Genomic DNA, 22,426 nt, shown 5'->3' with positions numbered 1-22,426 from the left:
GCTGCAGATGTCTATACACAATGTGTGGAGGGGGGGCTGGGGAGCTCAATGAAACAGGGAGGGTCCCAGCAGCATGGCCACGTTGCTCCTTCAATACATGGACCCCACTTCACCTGCATAATGTGTGAAGAGGGGTTGGGTGAAGGTTCAAAGACAATGTACTTGAAGTCAGTAGCTCTCATTTCAATAGCCATCGTTTTTAAGTGAATTCACTTTGAGCTGGAAATCCATTAGCACTCTTGTTAAGGGATAAATCCCATTGAGTTTCATCAAAAATACTTCTGTAAAGCTTTCACTTTTGTAAGGAACCTTTCTTCCATTTCCCCCAGCTCCCCTCTCACACTTGCTCCCCCTGCCAGATGTTTCTGTACTCTGACTTCCATCGATCCCCATCATGTGCAGCCAGAAATGAATGCAAATTACAGTTCAGCAACATCTGGAGGACCTCAAGTTAGCCACTCCTGCCCGAGACACTTTCCTGAGCTTCTCCAACCCTCAGAAGAGGGCTTTGGGAGAAGAAGGAGGGGGAAGTAGGAAGCAGATTAATTCGGGAGCATCTTTGTACTTTTGAAACACTGGGTGTAACCCACTACAACAACAACTGGGTGTAACCCACTACAGAACAACAACAACAACAACAACAAGAAGTAGGTTATTGAAAGTTACCCATTTGGATGTTACAAATATTGAGCCAAAAAAACACACAAAAAACCAAGTGTATGTTATAAAATAAAACTGCACATATTACTGGGAACACCTGTGTGTTTCCATTGATGACAGCTGCTATAACTGGATTCTTAATGCCTGCTGCTAGGCATTTTACAAACCAGTGCATCTTCTTTCAACTGCTGTTCAAACACTGGGTGAAAGAGGATCTGCTTATTAGGACTGAACATGTGTCTGCATGCACTCAGACAGCAGGCACATATGGAACATCAACAGAATAAAGAGCAAAAAAAACCTTAATAGTATTTTGGGGTGGGAATGGGGGTGTAAATACACTGTAGGATTACATTCACAGGCTCACAGGCCTGAATACTAACAACAGGTCCTTGAAGCAAAATCAAGCACTATCAAGAACTTTTTATATGAATTGAAAATATTTGTCCAGGTAATTATTCAATGTAGATCATGTCTCTTTTCTATGGCGCACATGCTCCCTGGTGTAGCTATGTAGCACTGGCACCATTCAGAAACACACAGGTCATTAGTTAGAGCTGACAGTGAAAGGAAATAAGAGCATTGAAGAAAAGGTTTCAACTGCTCCTTGTAATACCTACTAATTCCAAAATGGAAAGCCAAAGATTAGAAGCAGAATAGAATCCAGTCTGCTTATTCTGTGCAAAGGAGAGTCAAACTGCCAAAAGCACAGCAGCAATTATGAAGAATAAATCAGCTTAAAAACAGAGTTTAGCAAATGTACTGGAAAAAGAACAGAGCCCAGTGTAACAAATTAGCACAGGATATCAGCACAATCCACTAGGAGCTTCTTCAGCACAAACCTCACTAAAATGGCTGGGAGCTGTCCAAGTCTTTGGCAGTGGTTTTCTGTAGCCCCCATTAATTCAACTGAGCTTCTACATGATGGTTTTGTGGTGGATTATGCCCTGCTCGAATTTATTCACTGTATCTATTATATCACATTAGGTTGTAGCAAATGTAAGTTCTACTCAGACTAGACTCGTCAATGTTTATGGATATGGCTAACTTTGGTTAATGAATTCTAATGGGTCTACTCTGAGCACACCTTAGTTGAATACAACCCGTTACTTTATAGATTATATACATATACCTTCTATGAAGACAAATACATGTACAAGCCTGGAAACTTTCTCTCCCCCCCCCCCCCCATTTTCAGTTTCATTGCCTTTACTTCATATTCTTTGTTATGAAGAATCTATGTACAAAAATTCTACACATTGGAGATGAAATTGGTCTCTGTCCAGCTCTGATCCCTCCTGGGGATGCTGAACTAGAATATACAACTAAGGCTGCAATTCTATAACACTTACCTTAGAGCAAGCTCTACGGAAGTCAGCAGGGCTTACTTCTATGGAAGCATGTATAGGATTGCATTGCAAATCCTTAGGTAGAAATTAGTCCTTAGGGAGAAAGTGCACTCTAGATTATTATTAAAGCAGAGATGGAGCAGCAAAATCCCAGCTGCAATCCCATCTGTTTTCTACATATGAATTTGGATTCCAGTTTGGCAAGCTTAAACTGTATACTGTCTAAATCAAATATATGCTAATGTTGTTTACTAAATCTGGACAAATATATTATTTGGGAAATTATTTCCAAAGACATTGGTGCGTTTGCTTATTTTAATATTGTCTATCTTCTCTTAATGAATTAGAAAAGTAATTTCAGGCTGCAATATTTAAAAAAAACAACCATGAGGGTTTGGCAAGACTACCAATAATACATGCCAGTATGTACTAAGGCTTATTTATTCCCTTGTCATTTATTATTCTGGAGACTAAGAGTAGCCAAGAGTCTTTTCAATTGCACTTCTATAACATGACAAGAGTAAGAAATTGCACTATAGATGTCCTAGGCCAACAATGGTCCCAAGGTGCCATATGAGGAATGAAAGCAGTGGAATTTAATTGTGTGCATCTATCTGCTGCCTCTATACAACCGTTAGTTTTCAGGAAACTTTCAAGAGATCAACTTCAGTTATTTTTAAAGAATCAATGGGGTGGGGGGTTGAGAGATATTATATTCATATCTAAGCACTCTAACAAGGTATCTCCATGCATGGAAGTGGGGCTTTCCTGCTGCTGGCTACGACAAAAGAATCTCTCTACCCGTGTTGCCTCGACTGCCATACTATACAGCCATCATATGGAAGTTGAAGTCAATTAGTTTGTAAGTGCAAAGTGTTTACTGTTCAGGGCATGGAGGACTATTCATGAGACCAAGCTACCACATGAAGGCTACTCTGCATGGCAACCCACTCATGTGCAGCAATTTGACGCACAAAACATCTGTTTTTCACTATGTCTCTTCTTGCTGTTTGCTCTGGCGTGGCAAAAAATCAGATGTTCCACATGTTGCACAGATACACAAAAATAGCCTGACATGTTCCATTTAAAGAATTTAAAGTAAATTATCACTCAGCCACTTGGTTTTGTGAACTGGTCTTAAGACTCTTAAATATACATATTGAAAGTTATGTGACTCTGTGTGTGGGCAGGCTAACATCTTCTTAGTGGGTTTAAGCAGGCTGTTAAATTCTTTTTTTAGTTTCCCCTTTCAACTTTGTGTCAATATTAATCTGTTTTAAACTATGCTGTTTAAATCCATCTCAAGGTTTTGAATGGGCGATATTGAAACTTCAATACAGTTTGATTTGAAAACAAAACAAAACTCCATGATGTTAATTCTGTAGTAAGGTAAAGGGACTCCTGACCATTAGGTCCAGTCGTGGCCGACTCTGGGGTTGTGGCGCTCATCTCGCTTTACTGGCCGAGGGAGCTAATGTTTGTCCTCAGACAGTTTTTCTGGGTCATGTGCCAGCATGACTAAGCCGCTTCTGGAGAACCAGAGCAGCGCTGTTTACCTTTCCGCCGGAGCGGTACCTATTTATCTACTTGCACTTTGACATGCTTTTGAACTGCTAGGTTGGCAGGAGCAGGGACCGAGCAACGGGAGCTCACCCCGTTGCGTGGATTCGAACCACCGACCTTCTGATCGGCAAGTCCTAGGCTCTGTGGTTTAACCCACAGCGCCACCCGCGTCCATAGTATCCAATCCTTTAACACAGGGGCAGTCAGTGTGGTGTTCACCAGATGTTGTTGGATGATAACTTGTGTCATCCTTTCCACTGGCCTTGATGGGAGCTGGAGTCCAACAACATCTGGGGGTGCCATGTTGGCTACACCTAAAAGAGCATGTCAACGCTTCCTTAGCAAGGCAGAGAAATTATGCAACACGCAGACTGTAGTACAAAGGGCTCTAAGATTTTCAAAGAGTTATACTCATTAAGCATAACCAGTGATTATCTTTTTAATTTGCCTGCTGGTGGAAAGAATTCCTTACCTTTCAAAAATGTGCAAACTCAAATGTAAAATGTGAAAACTCAGATTCCACTTTACTACAAGTCTCATTCAAGCAAATCCGATACTTTCTAATTCTTCTAGAATAAAAAGTGACTTTCTTCCATCTTTGCTGGGAATGCCCACAGGCTGCTTTATTCTGGAATGAAATTCATCAAGAGATATCAAAAAGATATTAAAACACATGTGGACAGATACTATGAAGACCTTTCACCAAAAGGAACTTTTGACATGGATGCTGGCAGCTGCCAGGATCTCCACAGAACTTGTGGGGAAATAGTTTGTTGTTGTTTTTTTAATCTATCCTTACAATATAAAAATCTATGGAATTCAGTTATCGAAGAAAAAACAAGAATAAGTTATGGGTCTCTAAGGGACAGGAAGGCTGCAATTTCTATTCTGTATGGTGGGATTTCATTTCACTACCCATTCTGGTTTTGCACAAAATTTGAAATGAGCAGAGCAAGAAACACTTGGATCCTAGAACAGGTACACAGTGCTAGAGGTTCTGCATCAGGTCAAATATGCTGAGCCCCATTAGACATTTAATGAATGTCTGTTGCAATTAGCAATGAAGGATTACAAAAGTGCTTTTCTTTACATTACTGCGTCATTTTGATATGGTTTAAAAATTATGATGCTGGGTTTCCTTAGCTGTAACAACTGCACTGATTTGCAGCAGTTCATGACTGCAAGGATTAAGCTTTAACTCTTATTAATACAGCTATTTGTCTGCTGTTGTGTAAACTGTAAATCTGGCACATGATGGATGGCCCTTCCCCAAGTGCTCATTGTGCCCTGGTCTTTTATCAATTATACATGCACATACAGAGAAAGGAAGCTACATTTTTAAAAATTGCATTTTACACAAAAAAGTTGTGAAGTCTGCTGTTGTTTTGAGTCTTGAAATCCAACCATCTTTAAAACTGACTGACAAATATCTTATAATCTCAACAATCTTGTGAGACAATTCAAGTCAAAGCTAGTCTAGTCAGGTATCCATCTTGCTCCCAGAAACTACTGTTCAAGGTACCCTGAGGAGTTCTGCTCAACATGATGTAAGGAAAGGCACACACATAAAGACGACAGGAACACATTTTTCAAAATGTCTTTCCCCTCCTTATTCAACTGTCGAGGAGAACAAATGCATTGTCCAGTGAAGATTATAAATGAGCACATGCCCAGCATTTACCAAAAAGAAAAAGGCTTCTGAAAAGATAGGTCCTAGTGCTTAGAACTATGTTTACTAATAAACACAAATACTTTTATTTACGTATATTGAAACAGGGGAATAGTAATAGAAAAAAAGCTGAATAATCATATTCAGCTATATCTTAGCTAATGTGATGTGTGTTACTCAATGCAACCAGAGACATTTAACAAATTTTAAACTACACGTTCCTATTGCAGCTACAGAGAATGGCCCTAGTGGTGCAACATAATGCTTGGACAGTTTCACAGAGGGTAGGCAATTCTTGGGATACACTGGCCCTGGAGTGTTAAGAACGATAAAGCCACAACAAGCTTATTTAATTGAGCTTGGATACATTTTGGTAATCGGTATGGCTGGCAAAGAATTGGTTTGTTATAATATGATCTAGTCACAGCCCTAGAAGCCACCTTTTGAAACTTCCCAGCTCTCTTCAAGGTCATCCCTAAGCAGAACAGATAACTAATTCAAGTTCTAAGCAACTTCGGCATGAATGATTTAAGTGAAGTTTAGCCTTTCCATAAAAGGGCACAGCTGGCGCACAAACTGAAACTGGTGAAAGGCACTCCGGGCCACTGCCAGCACTGCCAAGGCTGTTCCCAGAAGTTGTGAAACTGTTGCTTTTCACAAGAGAGCACAACTTCATCAAGTACACTAACTCCTATGTCACTCCACTCTTTGTTCACACACACCCAGTCCAAAAACTAGTATCAGTTACTTGTTCTCAACTTCTACTGCTTCCCGAGGTTCAGAGGACAGAAACGAGAGGCTGTCATCCATACACTGGTGACACACCAGCCCAAATCCCCATATGACCTCACCCAGCAATTTTACTTTCCCTGCATTATTACTAATTATGGGGATGACATGTCCTTACCATATGACATGCCCCGACAGCATGGAAGCTCTGATGCTCTGTTGCTGACTTAACAAACTGGCATACTAACAACTCCTCCTCATTTTGTTAAGCTTTAAGACTCAGATCTATGGGATCTTTATTACACAGCATGAACGTGTGTAATATTGCAGGTGTGATACTCTAAAAATGGTTCATACAATCTTAAATGTAGGCCCATGCAGCTGAAGCTATCCAAGCCTCATTTGTACAGGAGAGGACACAACTGTTCTACTTCACAATACTTCTTCATCATTTCTCTATAGATTTTCAACAGAAATACAGCCTTTTGAACTTGTTTTTAAACTGCTCAGTTTTCAGCTGCAAAGAAAACCTTACTTGTTTGAGAATAGAAGGAAATGAATACAATGAGAGTGGGATAAGAGATCTCCAGTCTTTCTTGCTGCATGGGCTTCTTTATGCTTTTCTGCTAACAAAAAACGGATTCCAGTCAAATCGCAGCATTTTGTGGGGAGGGGCTTTGCAGACACTACCCAGAGTACTTTAGCTTCTTCCTCATCCTCTGCCCCTTAAGAAATATAGAAGCTTTTCCTAAACTGTGCTAGACTTCCACATCCTTTAGGTCTTTTTCCCCTTACTGTCCATGTAGACAAGGGGCACCTAGGTCCTTAATATCCACAATATAAACAAGGATGTCACTGGACAGTTCCAGAATAGTGGGTGTGGCGATCACACAGGGTCCCCGGATGTTTAATGGTTTCTTGATCCCTGTGCCACACTGTGCTCGCTTCCCGGCTGCCACCAACCAGTTACTCTCTGGTAAAACACTGAATCCAGTCAGTTGTTAAAAGTGAACCAAAAAAACAAGTTTATTTTACAAATATTAACAAGTTTATGGTTTCTCAGATAATATTCCTGTCAGTATCTTAACTTTAGTTTCTTTACCGGCCTATACCTTCCTAATACCTTCTGGCTGATTATCTCAACTGTTTGACTGACTCCTCCTAACAAATTCTCTCGCTCTCTCCCACCAGACTAGCCCAACCCACAGACTTATCTTCTCTGTCTCTTCTAACTCCAGACTGTCTTCTCAACAACTCTAACTCCCTATAAAACCTCTGTGCTTAAACCTTATACACAGTTAACTCTGCTCCCTGGGTTCCCATTGGTTAGTCATTTTACAATTAGTTAACCCTTTCCCTATGAACCCAGGATGATGTCACACACATAGGAGGGCAAACGCCACAGTGGGTGTTGAGGTACCCTTGGCAAAAGACAGCAAGGGAGATGTGGGGTTGTGTGGAGCCCAATGAGCCACGGATGGGAGATTCTCTGGAAGTCGCTATAACCTTAGTAAAAACAGTGGGGGTGAGGTGGGGAATGTAATTGATAATAAATAATCACTAAGAAATAATCACCTCTGAAAATCAGTGGGAGTTAAGTTTGCTCTATATATTATTGTTTGTTTGTTTTACTGCTTCACGTTTCGAAGAAAATCTCCAAACAGTTTACAACAGCCTAAAAATATTACAAATAGAAGTAAAAAATTGAAAAATACAGTAAGCTTCCGCATTCTAGAGCAACATAGATAACAGGAAAAAGAAAACCAGTGCTTCACATATTTGTCTGGGGAACATTGTCGCAAGGGAGAATTGCCATACAGAGGGACACTTTCTGCCTGATAGTCACCTACTTCACTTTATAAATATCAGGTTGATGTGGGGTGAGGAGGTCCACTGGGTACTCCAAGCCCAAACCACCTAAGGCTTTAAAATTTAGCACCAGTGCTTTGAGCTGCTTCTAGAAGCAGCCAGCAGTCAGTGTAGTTCTTTTAAGGCTGATGAGGTATGTACAAACCAGCACAACCAAGCTAAGCACCTTGAAGCCACATTGTAAATCCTTGTGAGTTTCCAAACCCTCTTGAAGGACAGCCCCACATAGATATTGTACAATGGCCTCTGGGTGTGTAAAAGTGAGTTGGTCAGAAACAAAGGTGCCTCTGGGGAATAAATCCTATGTGGCTTGAAACATTTTATTTGTGGGGAAGGAGAGGGAGGAAATGTTTCCCCTAGGTTTTGCTTCCATATACTGTTTGGCAAAGGCACTGCAAAGTTGGCATATCACAATAATGTTAATTTAAAAAAAAAAATCATTCATGAGCTCAACTATGGGGTGTGCGAGTGTGAGTGAGAGAAGCCAGTCTCTCTCTCTCTCTCTCTCTCTCTCTCTCTCTCTCTCTCTCTCTCTCTGTGTGTGTGTGTGTGAGAGAGAGAGAGAGACACACACACACACACACACACACACACACAGAAGGTGTGCATGATTTAAATCACAGTAACCTTTATCATAGCATCGCAACAGGCTTATAAAAGCCTTCAAACTAACATGTGAGAGGACTTCAGTCCAGGTAAAATATTATTACTACCCTTTGGGCATAATATCTGGAGCTTGAAAAGCAATTTTAGAATTTCACTTATTTTCTACATTCCACAAGATTCATAGTGGGCATTGCCTGATTGGCTTTTTCAGAGCAATTAGAAGCACAATGCTACCAAATAACAAAAAAAGTAACTGAAACAACTCTTTCTTGGTGCTTTTGCGTACCTTATCCAAACAACAACAACAACAAACACACACAAACAAACACAGAGATTTGTCTCACATTCAGCCTGATCAGCAGCTAGCCACAAAATCAATTTTCTGTGTGCCACTTGGTTTTTAAAGCTAAAGGCTTTTTGCATTCAGGTTTGTAGCTGCATGGATACACACTTTTAAAATTGTTTCTATGTGTGGGAGAGATAAGCATGTGCTTAACTGTCTCTCATTAAAGGTGACTGAGTTGCTGAATCTTTGGCTGGCTTCCACCCTAAGAATCTGCTCTTTATGAAAAAAGTTTGAAAACAAGCATCTTGTCATCCTCACTTAAATACAAAATCTCTTGCATGACAGGACTGCCCCCTTGTGTTATGTTAGATCCAATTCGGTTTTAGATAGATTCAGAAGGTGACTCATAAGCTTTATATAGAAACTGATGGGGTTTTTTTCATTTGTGCTCAGCTGATTTTTAAACTTCTATAGTTAGAAATTCTGTACTAAGATAGAAACAATATGAGATGGGACCTTAGTTTGAGAGAAACTATTCCTGGGAAATGTCATTGTAGTAGTTGCGTCCAGTGATTCAGTCACTTCAAAAAGCAGACACTATACAGCTCCTCTAAAATAATAACATTCTGAGCTGCTTTAAATAATTAAAAGAAAACTTTGCAGAAAATATACAAAAGATGAATTTTGTAATGAGTTTTCCCTATGAGCCAATCAGTCACTTCTCCCTTTACAACATTGCAAAAATAATCCCCTTATTCACTATCCCAGGGGCATAGGAAGCTGCCTTAAGACCAAGTCAGACTACTGGTTCATCTGTCTCAGTATTATCAACTGTGACTGGCAGAAGCTCTCCAGGGTTTCAGGCCAGAGTCTTTCCCACTTCTACACGGAGGTGCTGAGGACTGAACCTTCCACATGCAAAGCAGCAATGCCTCTGTGGCACCAGCACCCACTATATAGTACAGATTTGGGATTGAACAGTTAGGTCATGGGTAGGCAACCTAAGACCCGGGGGCCGAATCCGGCCCAATCGCCTTCTAAATTCGGCCCACGGACGGTCCGGGAATCAGCGTGTTTTTACATGAGTAGAATGTGTGCTTTTCTTTAAAATGCATCTCTGGGTTCTTTGTGGGGCATAGGAATTCGTTCATATTTTTTTTTCTTTTCCAAAATATAGTTCGGCCCCACACAAGTTCTGAGGGACAGTGGGCCGGCCCCCTGCTGAAAAAGTTTGCTGACCCCTGAGTTACGTGATTTAAATCAATCAATCAATTAATTAATTAATTAAGGAAGGAGACATCTGAATTTCAATAGTAATAGTGTAAAGATTGCTGGTGTCACAAACCTCTTGCTGCCTGCCTTACCATTTGCATAACTAGGCACCACTGGGGCCATCCTGGTAACATCGTCATAAGGAGGAACTAGAGCTGAGGGCTAGACTGCCATCCAGTTTCATTCTGAAAGGCCTTTCAGTGCTTCTGGAGGATGCTCAGATTTTGGCAAATCTTTGGGAAGAATTCTGCAGCTATGGAGCAGCCACTAACCGCTTTCCTTTAACTGCCTATGTCTGAACATGCAGATAAAGAGATAATGGTAAGGAAGTCCAGGGGGAGCATACAGCACAGGCACTCTCTTGAGTATGTGGGCTTGAGGTCATACTTAAAACCGTGCCGAATATTTACCAGGGGACATTTCAGTAAGTCTGCATTGCTTACACATTTTTACAACTATTGGGTTGTAGCCAACAAAGTCATACTCAGCACTGAAACCAATTGGCAAGTCAGTTTCATCCATTCATTCTGATGAGCCCACTCTGAGTATGGCATAGCTGCACAAAGACCACTGTTACTCAGAACTGCTGCTGCTTCAGCGCAGCATTTCTGCTTCTTACCTACTCAGTTCTATTCCACTTTGTAGTTCCTAAAGGGAAAGGCACATCCCCAAAGCTCTCTCCCAGGCGAATGTTTCAGGTAACCTAAACACAGTCTTTTACCTCCTCCTGCCCTGCCAGATTTCAGGTGACACCTCTTCTTCCTTTACCAGCAAAGTCATTCAAGGTGAAGAATTGGATGGACTTGGAGAAGTATGGGGCTTTGGTTTAGAGGAATTATACTCTTTCCATGTCAACACAATATACAAGCTTAGGTCTGCATCAGCACCAAATACCATTATCCACTAAGCAGTTGTGCAGATGTTTTAGGGATTGGCTGTGTACAGCAGGACTTCTGTTGCTCTTTTCCAAAGACCAGCCCCCTGTGCAACTACTGTTCAAAAAATGACCACAAAAATCCTGCTGTACACATGGGTCTCTCCTTCACACTGCTCTGGACAGAAGCCTACATTTTTGCCAATATTGAGTTTCATAGCACAAGTTGTTTCCAGCTGTGGTGTGCAGCCTCTGGGAGTTTCAAAAGTGGTCCAAAAGGCCACTGCATACTCTTTATGGTTCAAGTTATTTTTTAAAGAATGAAACTGGTTTAATAATGATTTAATAATTTAATGTTGTCGAGTGATAGCATTAAAATAAGATTATGAAAATATCTTGTGGATAAAGACTCTCCCCCCTCCCCCTGCAAAAAAAGGGACGCTGTTGTGCAGCTCTGAAATCTCCTGATGCACTTCCTATTTTTAAGCAAGGAACATTACAAACGATCACGATATTAATAAAAGTACCATTTCCATTACGGCAAAGGGTGCGGGTAAAATGCATTCCAATATTATTATTTAAATGTGCGCCAAAAATTTGATATGGGCAGGATTGGTTTAGATTTATAAAATGAAAAGCAGATGGTTTCAGAATAACTCCTAAAATCACTACAGCTTTATTACCCTTCAGTAGCTGCTCCCCATTTATTTCAATTGAGGCCAAGGGCCTCACCTAGGGCCAAGAGTGCAACAGCTGCTTGCGGTGTGATTTGCTCATTCATTCCAGCCAAATTCAGCGAGGAATTCTGGGTTAGAAACTGGCTGCAGAAAAAGGTCACTGCAAGCTTATCACCTAGGTTGGATAAGCAGCCTTGGCTGTGTAATATTTTAATGAAATGGAGCAATATATCCCTAGCAAATTATTCAGTTGCGTTTCCCCATAACTCCTGCATGTCATAACTTCATTTGGTGGACTTTAATGAGTGCCTTGGAAAACCTCATAAATCATGAGCAAACGAAGCAGAAAACAAGCCAGAATACAACAAGTTAACACTGAACTCCACTTAGGGGTGTACAGTGCTCAAAAATAATAATAAAATAAAAGAGGTGGTGATACTCCTATCTTGATAAAAGCGCTGTGGGTGCCAGACCAAGATGTCTGCCATGGGAAACAAAATAAGATGTGCTGCTACTCCATACCAGTGAGTACCACCACAGAAAAAGCGCTGGGGATATGAGAGCTCCAATGCACACTTGGGATTCGTGGGCATGAAAGAGCTGCCTCACTTATTTCAAAGGAAGGAACAAATCCCAGCTCACAATGAGGGAGGTGCACATGCATGTGTACACATGTAGGTACACATAATGAATCCCTCCACTGAAATTAATGAGAAACATTCATTTTGCACCAGAAAGCTATATACAGAGCTAAGCATATACAGTTCTCTGGAATGAATGGGGGGAACTGGTCCAACCATTCCAAATTTATATACACTAATAGATCGAAGTACCCCACCAAAACTGCACAGATCCATCTTGTGGTTCGAGGACCCCAACCCCCCGTGAGGTGGAAATAAACACACAAGGACACGTGGTATAAGGTTTATGGGCAAGGAAAAGGCCACAACTTTTATTGATTACTGCAATGAAAAGGTATTGGCCTTAGGCATTGGATGACCACAGCAGAGGGGTTGAACCACCAGTAGATGGAGCCAGTTGATGCCTATCCAACTATAGGCTCACCCATGATGTCACCAGGGGTCGTGCCATGGCCTCCAGCCAAGCAGGCATCGGACAGAATACACGACCGCCAGATTCCTTTAACGGAATATCCAAATAGAAGGCGTAGGCGATGGCCACACCTAGCCTTCCCACACAGCGCAACACCCCAATCCAATGCCTAACCTACCCACCAATACCACAAAAGTTGTGACGGTTGCTACGAGGTAGGCGAAAAAACCCAAAGGCCTAATGCCAACAGGAAAAATTCCTACCAGGCCCCCGGACAACCGGGCGACCAACCTAAGGTCCATAGCAAGGCCAGAGAAAGAACTTAAACCCTGAGCTAAAGGGAGTGGAGGGTGGGTGACTCTCGAAGCGGCGACGACGAAAGAGGCTGAGGAGGGGCCGGCGCCTGAAGATAAAGGGTGGCTAGGCACGCCCCTGCTACGGGCGGCTCCAGGTGGGAGCCGCCCCCTGGGCGTGGGGCGCCGGCCAGGTGCGCAGGAAGGGGCAGGGGCTCACGCCCCTGCGTGGGCGGGGGTTGGGGCTCCCGCCCACAACCACTCCCCTCCCCTCTGGGGAGGAGAGTCTTTCTGATAAGAATCCTCACATTCATTAGGCATTTAATGTGTGCCTATAGTGGAGATCAATCCTATATGTAAAGCAGAAAAAGCTTTTTATTTTAGATACTTTGTGTGGTGGGAAACTAAAGATGCAGGTTATGAATTGTTGCTACAATACCACCTCCAGTTAATTACATTTGAAAAACATAGTGGAATACAGCACAGCCATAAACGGAACCTTTTATTTTGAACCTCAGTTCTAGAAACTTGGCTGATTTATTTGTAAGGAAATTTTGCCAAAGGGTTTTGATTATCTTGCACACATTGAAGAAAATGTTTCGATCCAGCTGACTGAGGTAGTTGAGAGCATGCCACAGCCAAACTCAAATGCTGTTATTGTTTTCTAAGCAAGGAACACAGGTTCAAGAGGGGAGCAACATGGAACAGAGATGTAGGGAGATGGGGGCTTAGCTATTTCCTTATATTTTTTTCCTTCTCTGCTTCAAATTCATCCTCCAACCTGTTTTCCGTTTTTCAAAAAAAATAATAATACCAGGTTATAATAGGTAATTTAAGATTGCGGCAAACTTTCTCTTGGAATATTAGCTGCCAACGTTACTATGTGTAATATTTTACATAAAATGCTATGTACATAATACCCAATATTAATTATAGTATGGTCAAAAGACAAATTTACTGACTTTAAACAGAAGTGATGATAAGAATTCAATGAAATAAATAAATATGGGGCATCATCTCTCATTCCAACTCCTGCATTTGCATTTATTGCTCTGTGTGGTGTCTAAAATAAACATGGATAAATTCAGGGCACATGCAGCTGCTCATTGGCCTTGCATTAGATGAACCTTGCGCTTCTGAATATGTAAGCAGCTGGAGTCTACTTTAATTACTTAACATCAGTCAAGTAAACTAACGCATGGAAAAGAAGGAATCTAATATTAATCTACAGCATGAAAGTAGCAGCTGTCTTTACTACTTTAAAGTAGTAGAACCTCAACATACAAGTGTATGTATCTGCTACAAGGTGTACTTTTTTATTGTTTTATTTGCCAAAGGAAATAACATTCTCTTCTGTTGGCCTGTAAATGTGCCATGTCAGTGTTTGCCATTGCTATGTAACTAATTCAGAGCATGAAAACTAATCCCCTTTTGAATATCCCACTATAGTTTATAGGGGGATTATAGTATGGTTTCCTAACCTCCTTTTTTTGCCCAGATCCGCTCCCCAACCTGCATTTAAAGATAGCAGCCTGTCCTCTGCCAATTCATTCTCTGCCAATCAAAGAAATGGAAACCCAGTAACCCACCCAATGGCCAGCTTAGCACGGTATCTCTTTTTTCCTATTCTGTACATAAGCTTGCATAGCTCCTGTCCTGAGAAAAGCATAACTGTGTGTGTGTGTGTGTGTGTGTGTGTGGCTAAATGCATTTAGCCTCTAAATGCTTTTATTATATTACATATAGAATAGTTAGAGCTTGCCCATTATCCTGAGATCTCAGGATGTGGAACAGTAAAAAAACCACAATTTAAAACAACAAATATATTGTTTTGAGACTAGAATGTACACATGTGAACTAAAAGGCACATGTAAGACAATAGTAATGGCATCGTAATAATAATTTATATGCTAACATGGTATACTACTACCATAGTTTCTTATTTTCCCTGCCTCTTAGGCGGAGTGGGGAGGAAGGTTGTTTATTTAAAAGTCTGTAAAGGATGAAATACTCTAATTACTTAACACAGAAGGAAATGGGATTCATGAGGGACAAGTTTGATTGTAACACATCAGAAAACTGTTGTTTCGTGCCTGATCTCTGGCTGTATGCTTGCTTTGATTGCTGCTGTTCAACTCCTCTCTGCAATTAACCATCAAGTTGTCTGTGTGCAAATCACATTTTAAATGTTGTTAGCTGCCCTGCAAACAGAGTTGTGGTGACAGCAGGTCAGTCATTATATCTGACCACTTGAAAGTGAATAAGCTGTATTTGCTCAAGACTTTACAAGGGCCTTTGGAAATGAGGGAGGAAGATAAAAGCAGGAATCATTTACAATATGAGCCATCTAGTCAGTGCAAATAAGGATTCCTCCACACTACAGAGATTACAAATGTTTGCTCTGGACATAATGTATCTTTAAACTAAGAAGCTGCCTCCAAATCACAAAGGTGAAAGAGGGCCCTTTAATAATCAAATTACCAGGAATAAACAAAGGCACAGCCATTGCATATACTCAACATCTCTTTGGCTATGAGATTTTGCAAATAGTTGGTGTATGTACAATGGTGGGTGTATATTCTCTAAAATGACTAGATAATTAGCCTTCTTGGCAGGGGTCTTATGTAATAAAAACACTGCAATGGCAAAAGTGCAGTTGTGCTCACCTGAAATGCAGTTTTCCATTCCCAGTGAAAGAACAGCAGGGTGGGTTGATGGCTTCTCTCCCTGGTCAAGGGCTGGCAGGGCTCCCATCATGCACTTTGCACAGACTTGCCAAGCTCAAGAAAAAGAAAAACACCCTACTTCCCAATCCAAACTACAACTAATCTCAACTGTGTAAGTAAATGATGATGATGATGATGATGAAGAAGAAATATTCCTGCAGCCCACTACATAGGGTGGGGCCTGCTGACTGGAAAAACTACATTTCAGGCGAGTGCAACTGTGCTTCTCCCAATTCCCAGTTTCAGAGCAGCAGGGATGGGAAGTACAATAGCTAACCTCCCTAGGGCAGGTTAAGGCTGTAGGAGCTAAGGCAGGACCATCTGGCCAAATGCTGCCTTGGCTAAGGTGCATGTGTCAGGTTGTAGTGCCTGGTAAAGGTATATTGGCAGGAGGGGCCGGGGAGATAGGAAATGCAATGCAGCTGTTTGACAAATGAACAGGGAATATCTTTTAAATCTCACTTGTCTCCTTAGTCAATTCACACAATTCTTTTGAAAATGGTGTTCATGCTAAAAAGAAGCTTTGTGAGATTGAATCCGAGCCGGACGATGGCGTTTGTGCCAAAATGAAAAGAGTGATGCAGTGCGGCAGCCCCGCCAGGCTTCTCCAGCATTCCCACTCTGAGAAGGGAAGAAATTGGGCTGCTTCTCCCGTCCCTTCACTGAGAGGGAAAGGGAAGGAAAGACAAAAGTGCCAAGGCTAAAAAGAAGAAGATGCAGAGCATGGGAAAGGAGAGGCTAGGCAGGTGCTCCAGATGAAGTAAACTGAAGCAGAAGAGAAGGAAAAATGGAATGAGGAAAGAAAATACCACCCAACTAAGCTGTTAAAAAAAAGAATTTATAAACCTAAAGAGATAAGTGAGAGCTAATGGTGACTGGCTGCACTCAATGAAGGCAGGAACAGAACTATGGGAGGGGAGCCGGACCTCCCTAAAGGTTGCTGCCTGCCTTCGGCCAGGGGGAGGTCACCTGCCCCCCTTGCTGACCTGGATCTGGGAATGGGAAAATCACTTAGCACAATGTGATCCTCACAAGCAGTAATAGTGCTTTTCATGGAGAAGAAACGTAAGTCCCTGCAGTAAATCAAATAAGCTGGCATAAATGGCTTAATTGTTAGAGTGTTGGACTATTACCTGGGAGACCAGATATTGTTGGTCTATTGGGTGTGGGGAAGATAACACCCACTGCCCCTTATACTTCCTAAAGCTCTAGCTCTATTATCATCTCTGCACTATTGGCACTCTGACAAAGCTTGAGGGCTGTCAGATGGGGAGGATGAACCTGCCACCTCCCTTTCCCCACAATTTAAATAAATAAACCTATTTGGCAACTGTATGGCTCTTGGGAATTTTACAGAAAGGGAACAAACCTTTGCAAGCCCTTTCATAAATCTCCCATCTGTCAGAGGCTCCAACTGCAGTAGAAGTGACTGATACGCCGACTGAGGTTCAGTTTACATCACCACAAAGGGTACTGTATCTTGGCACTCCTCCTCACCTTGATCTTGCTAGATCAGGAAATGGGAGTTCAGAGAAAGACTCCCCTTTGAGGATGCCCCATATATTCTATGAAGAACAGGAGCCCTCTGTACAGGTCAGGCCATAGAGGGTCCTCCCAGACTGTTGCTATTTTGGGGTGGCATCCAATTGCACACCAGCAAATTCAGGTTGCGCAATCCAATTTGATTTGGGGCTGGTGCACAACAAACCAGCTTCTTCAAAACATGGGATAAAAGAAAGTGACTGGAAAGTGTAGGGTAGCATTTGCTTGACGCAATGCTATCTATCCTCCCCACAACCAAATCAAAACGAACGCTCTGAAAACAGCAGGTATAATCAGATCTCCCCAGAAACAAATTTGGATTAATGCTCAATAAACAGGTCATCTGGAAGCGACCTCAGAGTGTGTTCATGATCCCAAGTGTGTTGTGCTTAGACACACATCTGTGATACTGCCCTGAAGCAAAACCAGTTCTGCTCTTGCTCACCAATTCATGCCGCTAGCTAAAGCCGCATAGTATTATATTGCTCCAGGTTCTTCCACACATCCAAGACATAACCATGCATCAAAGAAGAACTGCTGCATCTGGCTGCAGTTAGAAGGCAAATGCAGGTGCATCAGTACGAACAAAAGCTACTATGCTGCTGCTGAGATTGGGGTCAACATCATAGTGAAGCAGCACACATTAGGGCACTGAGTCAGGCTTTGGCCCCTACTCTTGTTGCAGCAGTGCATTGGATCCAGTCATGCATCTACCTCCTGTCTCACTTTTCTTAATGTGGACAGGCATGTAAGCTCCATAAACGTGGCCATGATTGAGTTAGGGAGACCCCAGAGACACCCTTAACTAAGTGTGATTTTCACAAGGCTGCTGCTGGCTTACTGCTCCTGGACCCCTGGGATATTCCTGACGTACTTGTGATGAAACAGACAAGTACCAGTTGCAAGAGTTTCTCCATCCTTCCCAAGTAAGTGAAAACAGAGATTTTAAACACATTCCTTAATCTGACTTTTACCAAGAAAGTTTCCTGACAGTACAGTAGGTAACCAATATTTTTGCCAGGTGATTTATATTGCCTGTCAAAGAGAAGTAATTTTATGCTCTCAGGTGAAATCTGTTTGCAGATACTTTTTGCCAAGCACATGCCTGCAATTCACACAGCGGCTCTTACTCACGCCTTTGTGGTTATGGAATCAGTTTCTTTCATACACGCTCATTTTCATGGCCCCTGGGGCATATTAATTTATATGCAGCACTACAGTCCAAGATTCAACAGCACATTATTCTTTCTGGTTCCACAGCCCTTCATTCTCTAACCAGGAGTTACAGTGTTATGCAGCTGGGCTATAAAATATTCTTCATGCTGATATGTCTCTTATAGAGCATGGATCACTTTTACAGTCTGAACTGAAGCTGCATTTGATCTGACTTTTACATGCTAATTGGTTTACATGGATTGGCTAGATATTTTTGATATGTACTATGGAGCCCTTTGGAATGCTTGCATGAAGGATTATACCAATGCAGCCTTTCAAATTTTAAGAGCAAAACAGACTACTTAAAAGAAAAACTGGGAGGAAGAAACACACGAAGTCACAGTTATAAGAGCATAAAAAGCATTTGTTTATGGATTCCCTTGGGAAATAAATCCTCATGGTTAATTATGTCAAGTTGCAATTTTCTTTACAAACTTTTTTGTAACCAGAAACCACTTTTGTTTTTACAATAGTATAACTATATATGCCTGCATTTCTGTGTTTGTGTACTATATAGATTGATACATGGATGGTTTTATACAGTAAGCCTGCCAGGGTTACGTTCCAGGAATCGTGCCTAAAGCCACAATTGTGTACAGTATAGTCAAAACACATAGAGTTTGGTGACATTGACGAGGATACAAAGGAAGAATAAGACACAGTAAATACACCAAATATTGCATAGAGAGTTTAATAGGAAACTAGGAATGATCATCATTTGATCACACCTGAGCCAAGTCTGTTTATGCAGGCCCTCATAATCCACAACATGTCCTGACACCTCTCTAGACAACAGGTGGATTCAATCTGGGTACTACTGCAATGGTGCTGTTATTCTCCATACCACATCACTGCTATTTTAACAGGAATAATTTCTCATAAGATCTGGAAAATGTCCAAACAGGGCATTAGCAGTTCAGGCACAACATGACACATCCCTAAACACAAAAATCAATGCCATCTATGAACTTTTCGTATAGCTATCCACAGTATTAGGTAAAAGTAAAAAGCATATCTCATAACTGAATAACCAATGCAGTATGTTTTGCTTAAAACGAAGAATATCCATCAGGTGCAATGTGACCTAAAAGTCAGATTTGTTCCATGAGCAGAATGGATAACTTTTTAATGGATATCGGGACAGCATACATTACTTTCTACACAGAATGATTTTACATAAATAACTATAAGGTTGATCTAGGATTATGTTTTAGCTTATAGCATGTACTGGTTGAACTTGTCTGGAGCAAATGACAGCATAATTCAGAAATCTGTGACTTACTGTGAGATGTGAGTTATTGGGGTCAGCAATGTTTCGCCTTCCAGGTCGAGTTCATCAGCAAAGCTGTTCGTCCTAATGAATGGTCCTGTGTTTGTATCTAAAAATGGAGAGTTTCTTTTCACTGAAAAAGAAACAGGAAGGTAAAGATTAAACTTGCTAGTAGGCAAAAGGCAGAATACTTTTTCTTTGGTGGGTCCATGATTCTGGAACGTCCAGTTAACCTCCATACAGTTACCACACTAGTTTCTCAGAAAGATTTTGAAAACCCACTTATTCTTGGTGGCTTTCTCATGACTGATACTCTTATCTAATTATTGTGCTCTTTTTGATGGTTTTTTTATTTTGTTTTATTTCTGGACTGGATACGTACTTTCTACATACATACATAATTTTATTTGTATGCTGCCTTTCCACAGTTCAAACCATGCTCAAAGTGGCTTACAGCATAAAAAGAACACATAATTATAAAATTACAGAAGTAGTCAAACCATGATATTTTTAAATGCACAACCAAACTGAACCATTTCCACATAAATCACAAGACCTAAAATAAAGATACAAGTAACTAACAGGAGCTACAACCCTCACCTCAACAAAAAACCCTAAACAGGAGTCTACGAGTCTGGTCAGCAGTCTCACCTTTTGTAGCTGGAGTCAGTCAGGCCCCACCCTCCCAGGCCAGGTGGAAAACACCTACAAGGCAGGGAGCATGTCTTCTGGCCCCTTTAAAATACTATGAATCTAGAGTACTCATGAACAGAATTCTGCAAACAAGAAGCACCACTGGAGGTGAAAAGCTATTCTGCAGCGTTTGGGGACCCTCCAGAACATTATGGAAGGCGGCAAAAGGAGCTGCAAGGACAAGGAAGAATAAGCAAAAATCACCTCCTTCCTTTTCTTCTATCTGCAAATGGAAGCAACATTTCCATTTGCAAAAGAGCAAGTCTGGATCCAACTCAGTTTAAATACCTAGTAGTAGTCACAGTATTTATTTGTTTAAGACTAGAAATAAATTTCAATCTCCAACTGGTTTTGTTTAAGCTTTGTACCTTCAGTACAGTGGTACCTCGGGTTGCAAACACCTCAGGTTACAAACACTTCAGGTTACAAACTCCGCTAACCTGGAGGTAGTACCTTGGGTTAATAACTTTGTCCCAGGATAAGAACAGAAATTGCGGGAGGCCCCATTAGCTAAAGTGGTACCTCAGGTTAAGAACGGTTTCAGGTTAAAAACGGACCTCAGAACGAATTTAGTTCATAAACTGAGGTACCACTGTGTAGTTCTATCTTCTAAAAGGAAACCCTAATCTGTCCCATAAATTGTAACAGAATGGGTGAAATGTAGTGTCTACAAGCCCAGAGTTGAGCAAATGAAGCAAAGAGATGCAAGATTTACCTGGAGAAGGGGGAGAACTGGGAGATGGCTGCTCTGTAGAAAAGGATGACCAGGAATGCTGTCGGACTGAGTGAACAGGTGACAGGAGGGGTAGGAGAGACAGTGCACCGAAAAAGAACACCGAAAAAGAAAGGAAGAAAGTCAAGAGAGGCAGTAATGCAATCCAAGCCAAAATTGCATCAGTTAATCTTTAAACAACAGGAAAACAGGTATTAAAAATATTTCTTGCAGGTAAGGCACATGACCAATATGTTTCTCTTCCTTATAATTTAAAACTACTCTAATACATGTTGAGCCTTCTTGCGTTTCTGAACATTAGAGAAGTAATATCATTATGACTTCTTAAATATTTCTATCATGTCCTTGGCTATTTCACCTTATACACTTTTCCATTCCAACCCCCCTTATTTCCCCTCTACATGGGTACTGTATTATCCTAGAGAATGAGAATAGAAAAGGCCTCCTATAATTTCAGTAACCTCTACTATGGAAGGTATATAGACATTTTGTCCCACTATGCTTATGTTAAGGGGGAACTTTGTAAGCCTTCTTAAATTTTGGGAGAAATGTGGAAGAGAAATGTGTGAAGATACATTCAGAATAGATGTTTTCTACAGATAAACAATGGGTAAGACTTCACAACAGGTTAGAAATGAAACTTCATCACGGATTCAGATTGGTCAATCTGACTAAGCAGGTTTGAGATTTTAGCCATGGCAAGATCTGCAAATGTTTAAGGCGTCTTAATGAAGTGTTGCTTATTTAATAGGTTTTTAAAACTTACCAGCTGCTTATAACTTTAGTCACTGATTTTATGGCTGAGTTCTACTTTATGCACTTGAGTAAAACAAAGTAACCCAAGGATTTTAATTTAAATAAATAATTTACTTCTTATGGGGGGAAAGCTTCCATGTATTCTTTGCTTAAAAACAACCAGAGGCCATCTTTAAAAGAATCAATAGGTGAATTATTCTATGTCTACTTTAGTTATTTTAATATAATTTCAAGTTTCAGCAAACCTAAATGTCCTATACATTATCCAGTAAACATCTTAAGGACATTATCCTGTAAATGTTAAGTTCTTTTACTGGGAATTCAGTGGGAAAACTGAACCACATTCTTAACTATATCCCTTTGAAACATAAGATTTAAAAGTGATGAATCATGTCCTAAATCTCCCATCCCCCTCCCGCCATAATAAAAATATGACTAAAATTTTGAATCTTTTTAAAAACAAGGAAAATATTCATTGCAATTAGGAATTCAAGAAATGTAATGAGCTGAGATTCTTAGGCTGCCATTCTCTTCACACTTACCTAGGAGTAAGCCCTACTGAATCCAGTTAGGCTTACTGTCAAGTAAACA

The 22,426-nt window shown here is 41.0% G+C and overlaps 1 protein-coding gene across 10 annotated transcripts in view; it reads right to left on the bottom strand.

The window, feature by feature from the left end:
* Positions 1-22,426, bottom strand: part of KCNQ1 (potassium voltage-gated channel subfamily Q member 1) — a 332,458-nt gene that overhangs the window by 169,372 nt on the left and 140,660 nt on the right. For 9 of the 10 annotated variants that reach the window (XM_083425015.1, XM_083425014.1, XM_083425011.1 and 6 more), the window contains 2 exons: positions 21,062-21,127; positions 19,666-19,786 (listed from right to left, as the gene is read on the bottom strand). In XM_083425015.1, coding sequence (XP_083281141.1) covers positions 19,666-19,786; positions 21,062-21,127 — 187 coding nt within the window. The remainder of the gene's footprint in view (positions 1-19,665; positions 19,787-21,061; positions 21,128-22,426) is intronic. The other variant, XM_083425019.1, reaches the window with a different exon arrangement.

The sequence above is a fragment of the Podarcis tiliguerta genome (genome assembly GCF_965153285.1).
Source record: "Podarcis tiliguerta genome assembly, chromosome: 1".
In the NCBI taxonomy this organism is placed as follows: domain Eukaryota; kingdom Metazoa; phylum Chordata; class Lepidosauria; order Squamata; family Lacertidae; genus Podarcis; species Podarcis tiliguerta.
The sequence above is the reverse complement of the archived record's forward strand: the minus strand, read 5'-3'. Positions and strand labels throughout refer to the sequence as shown.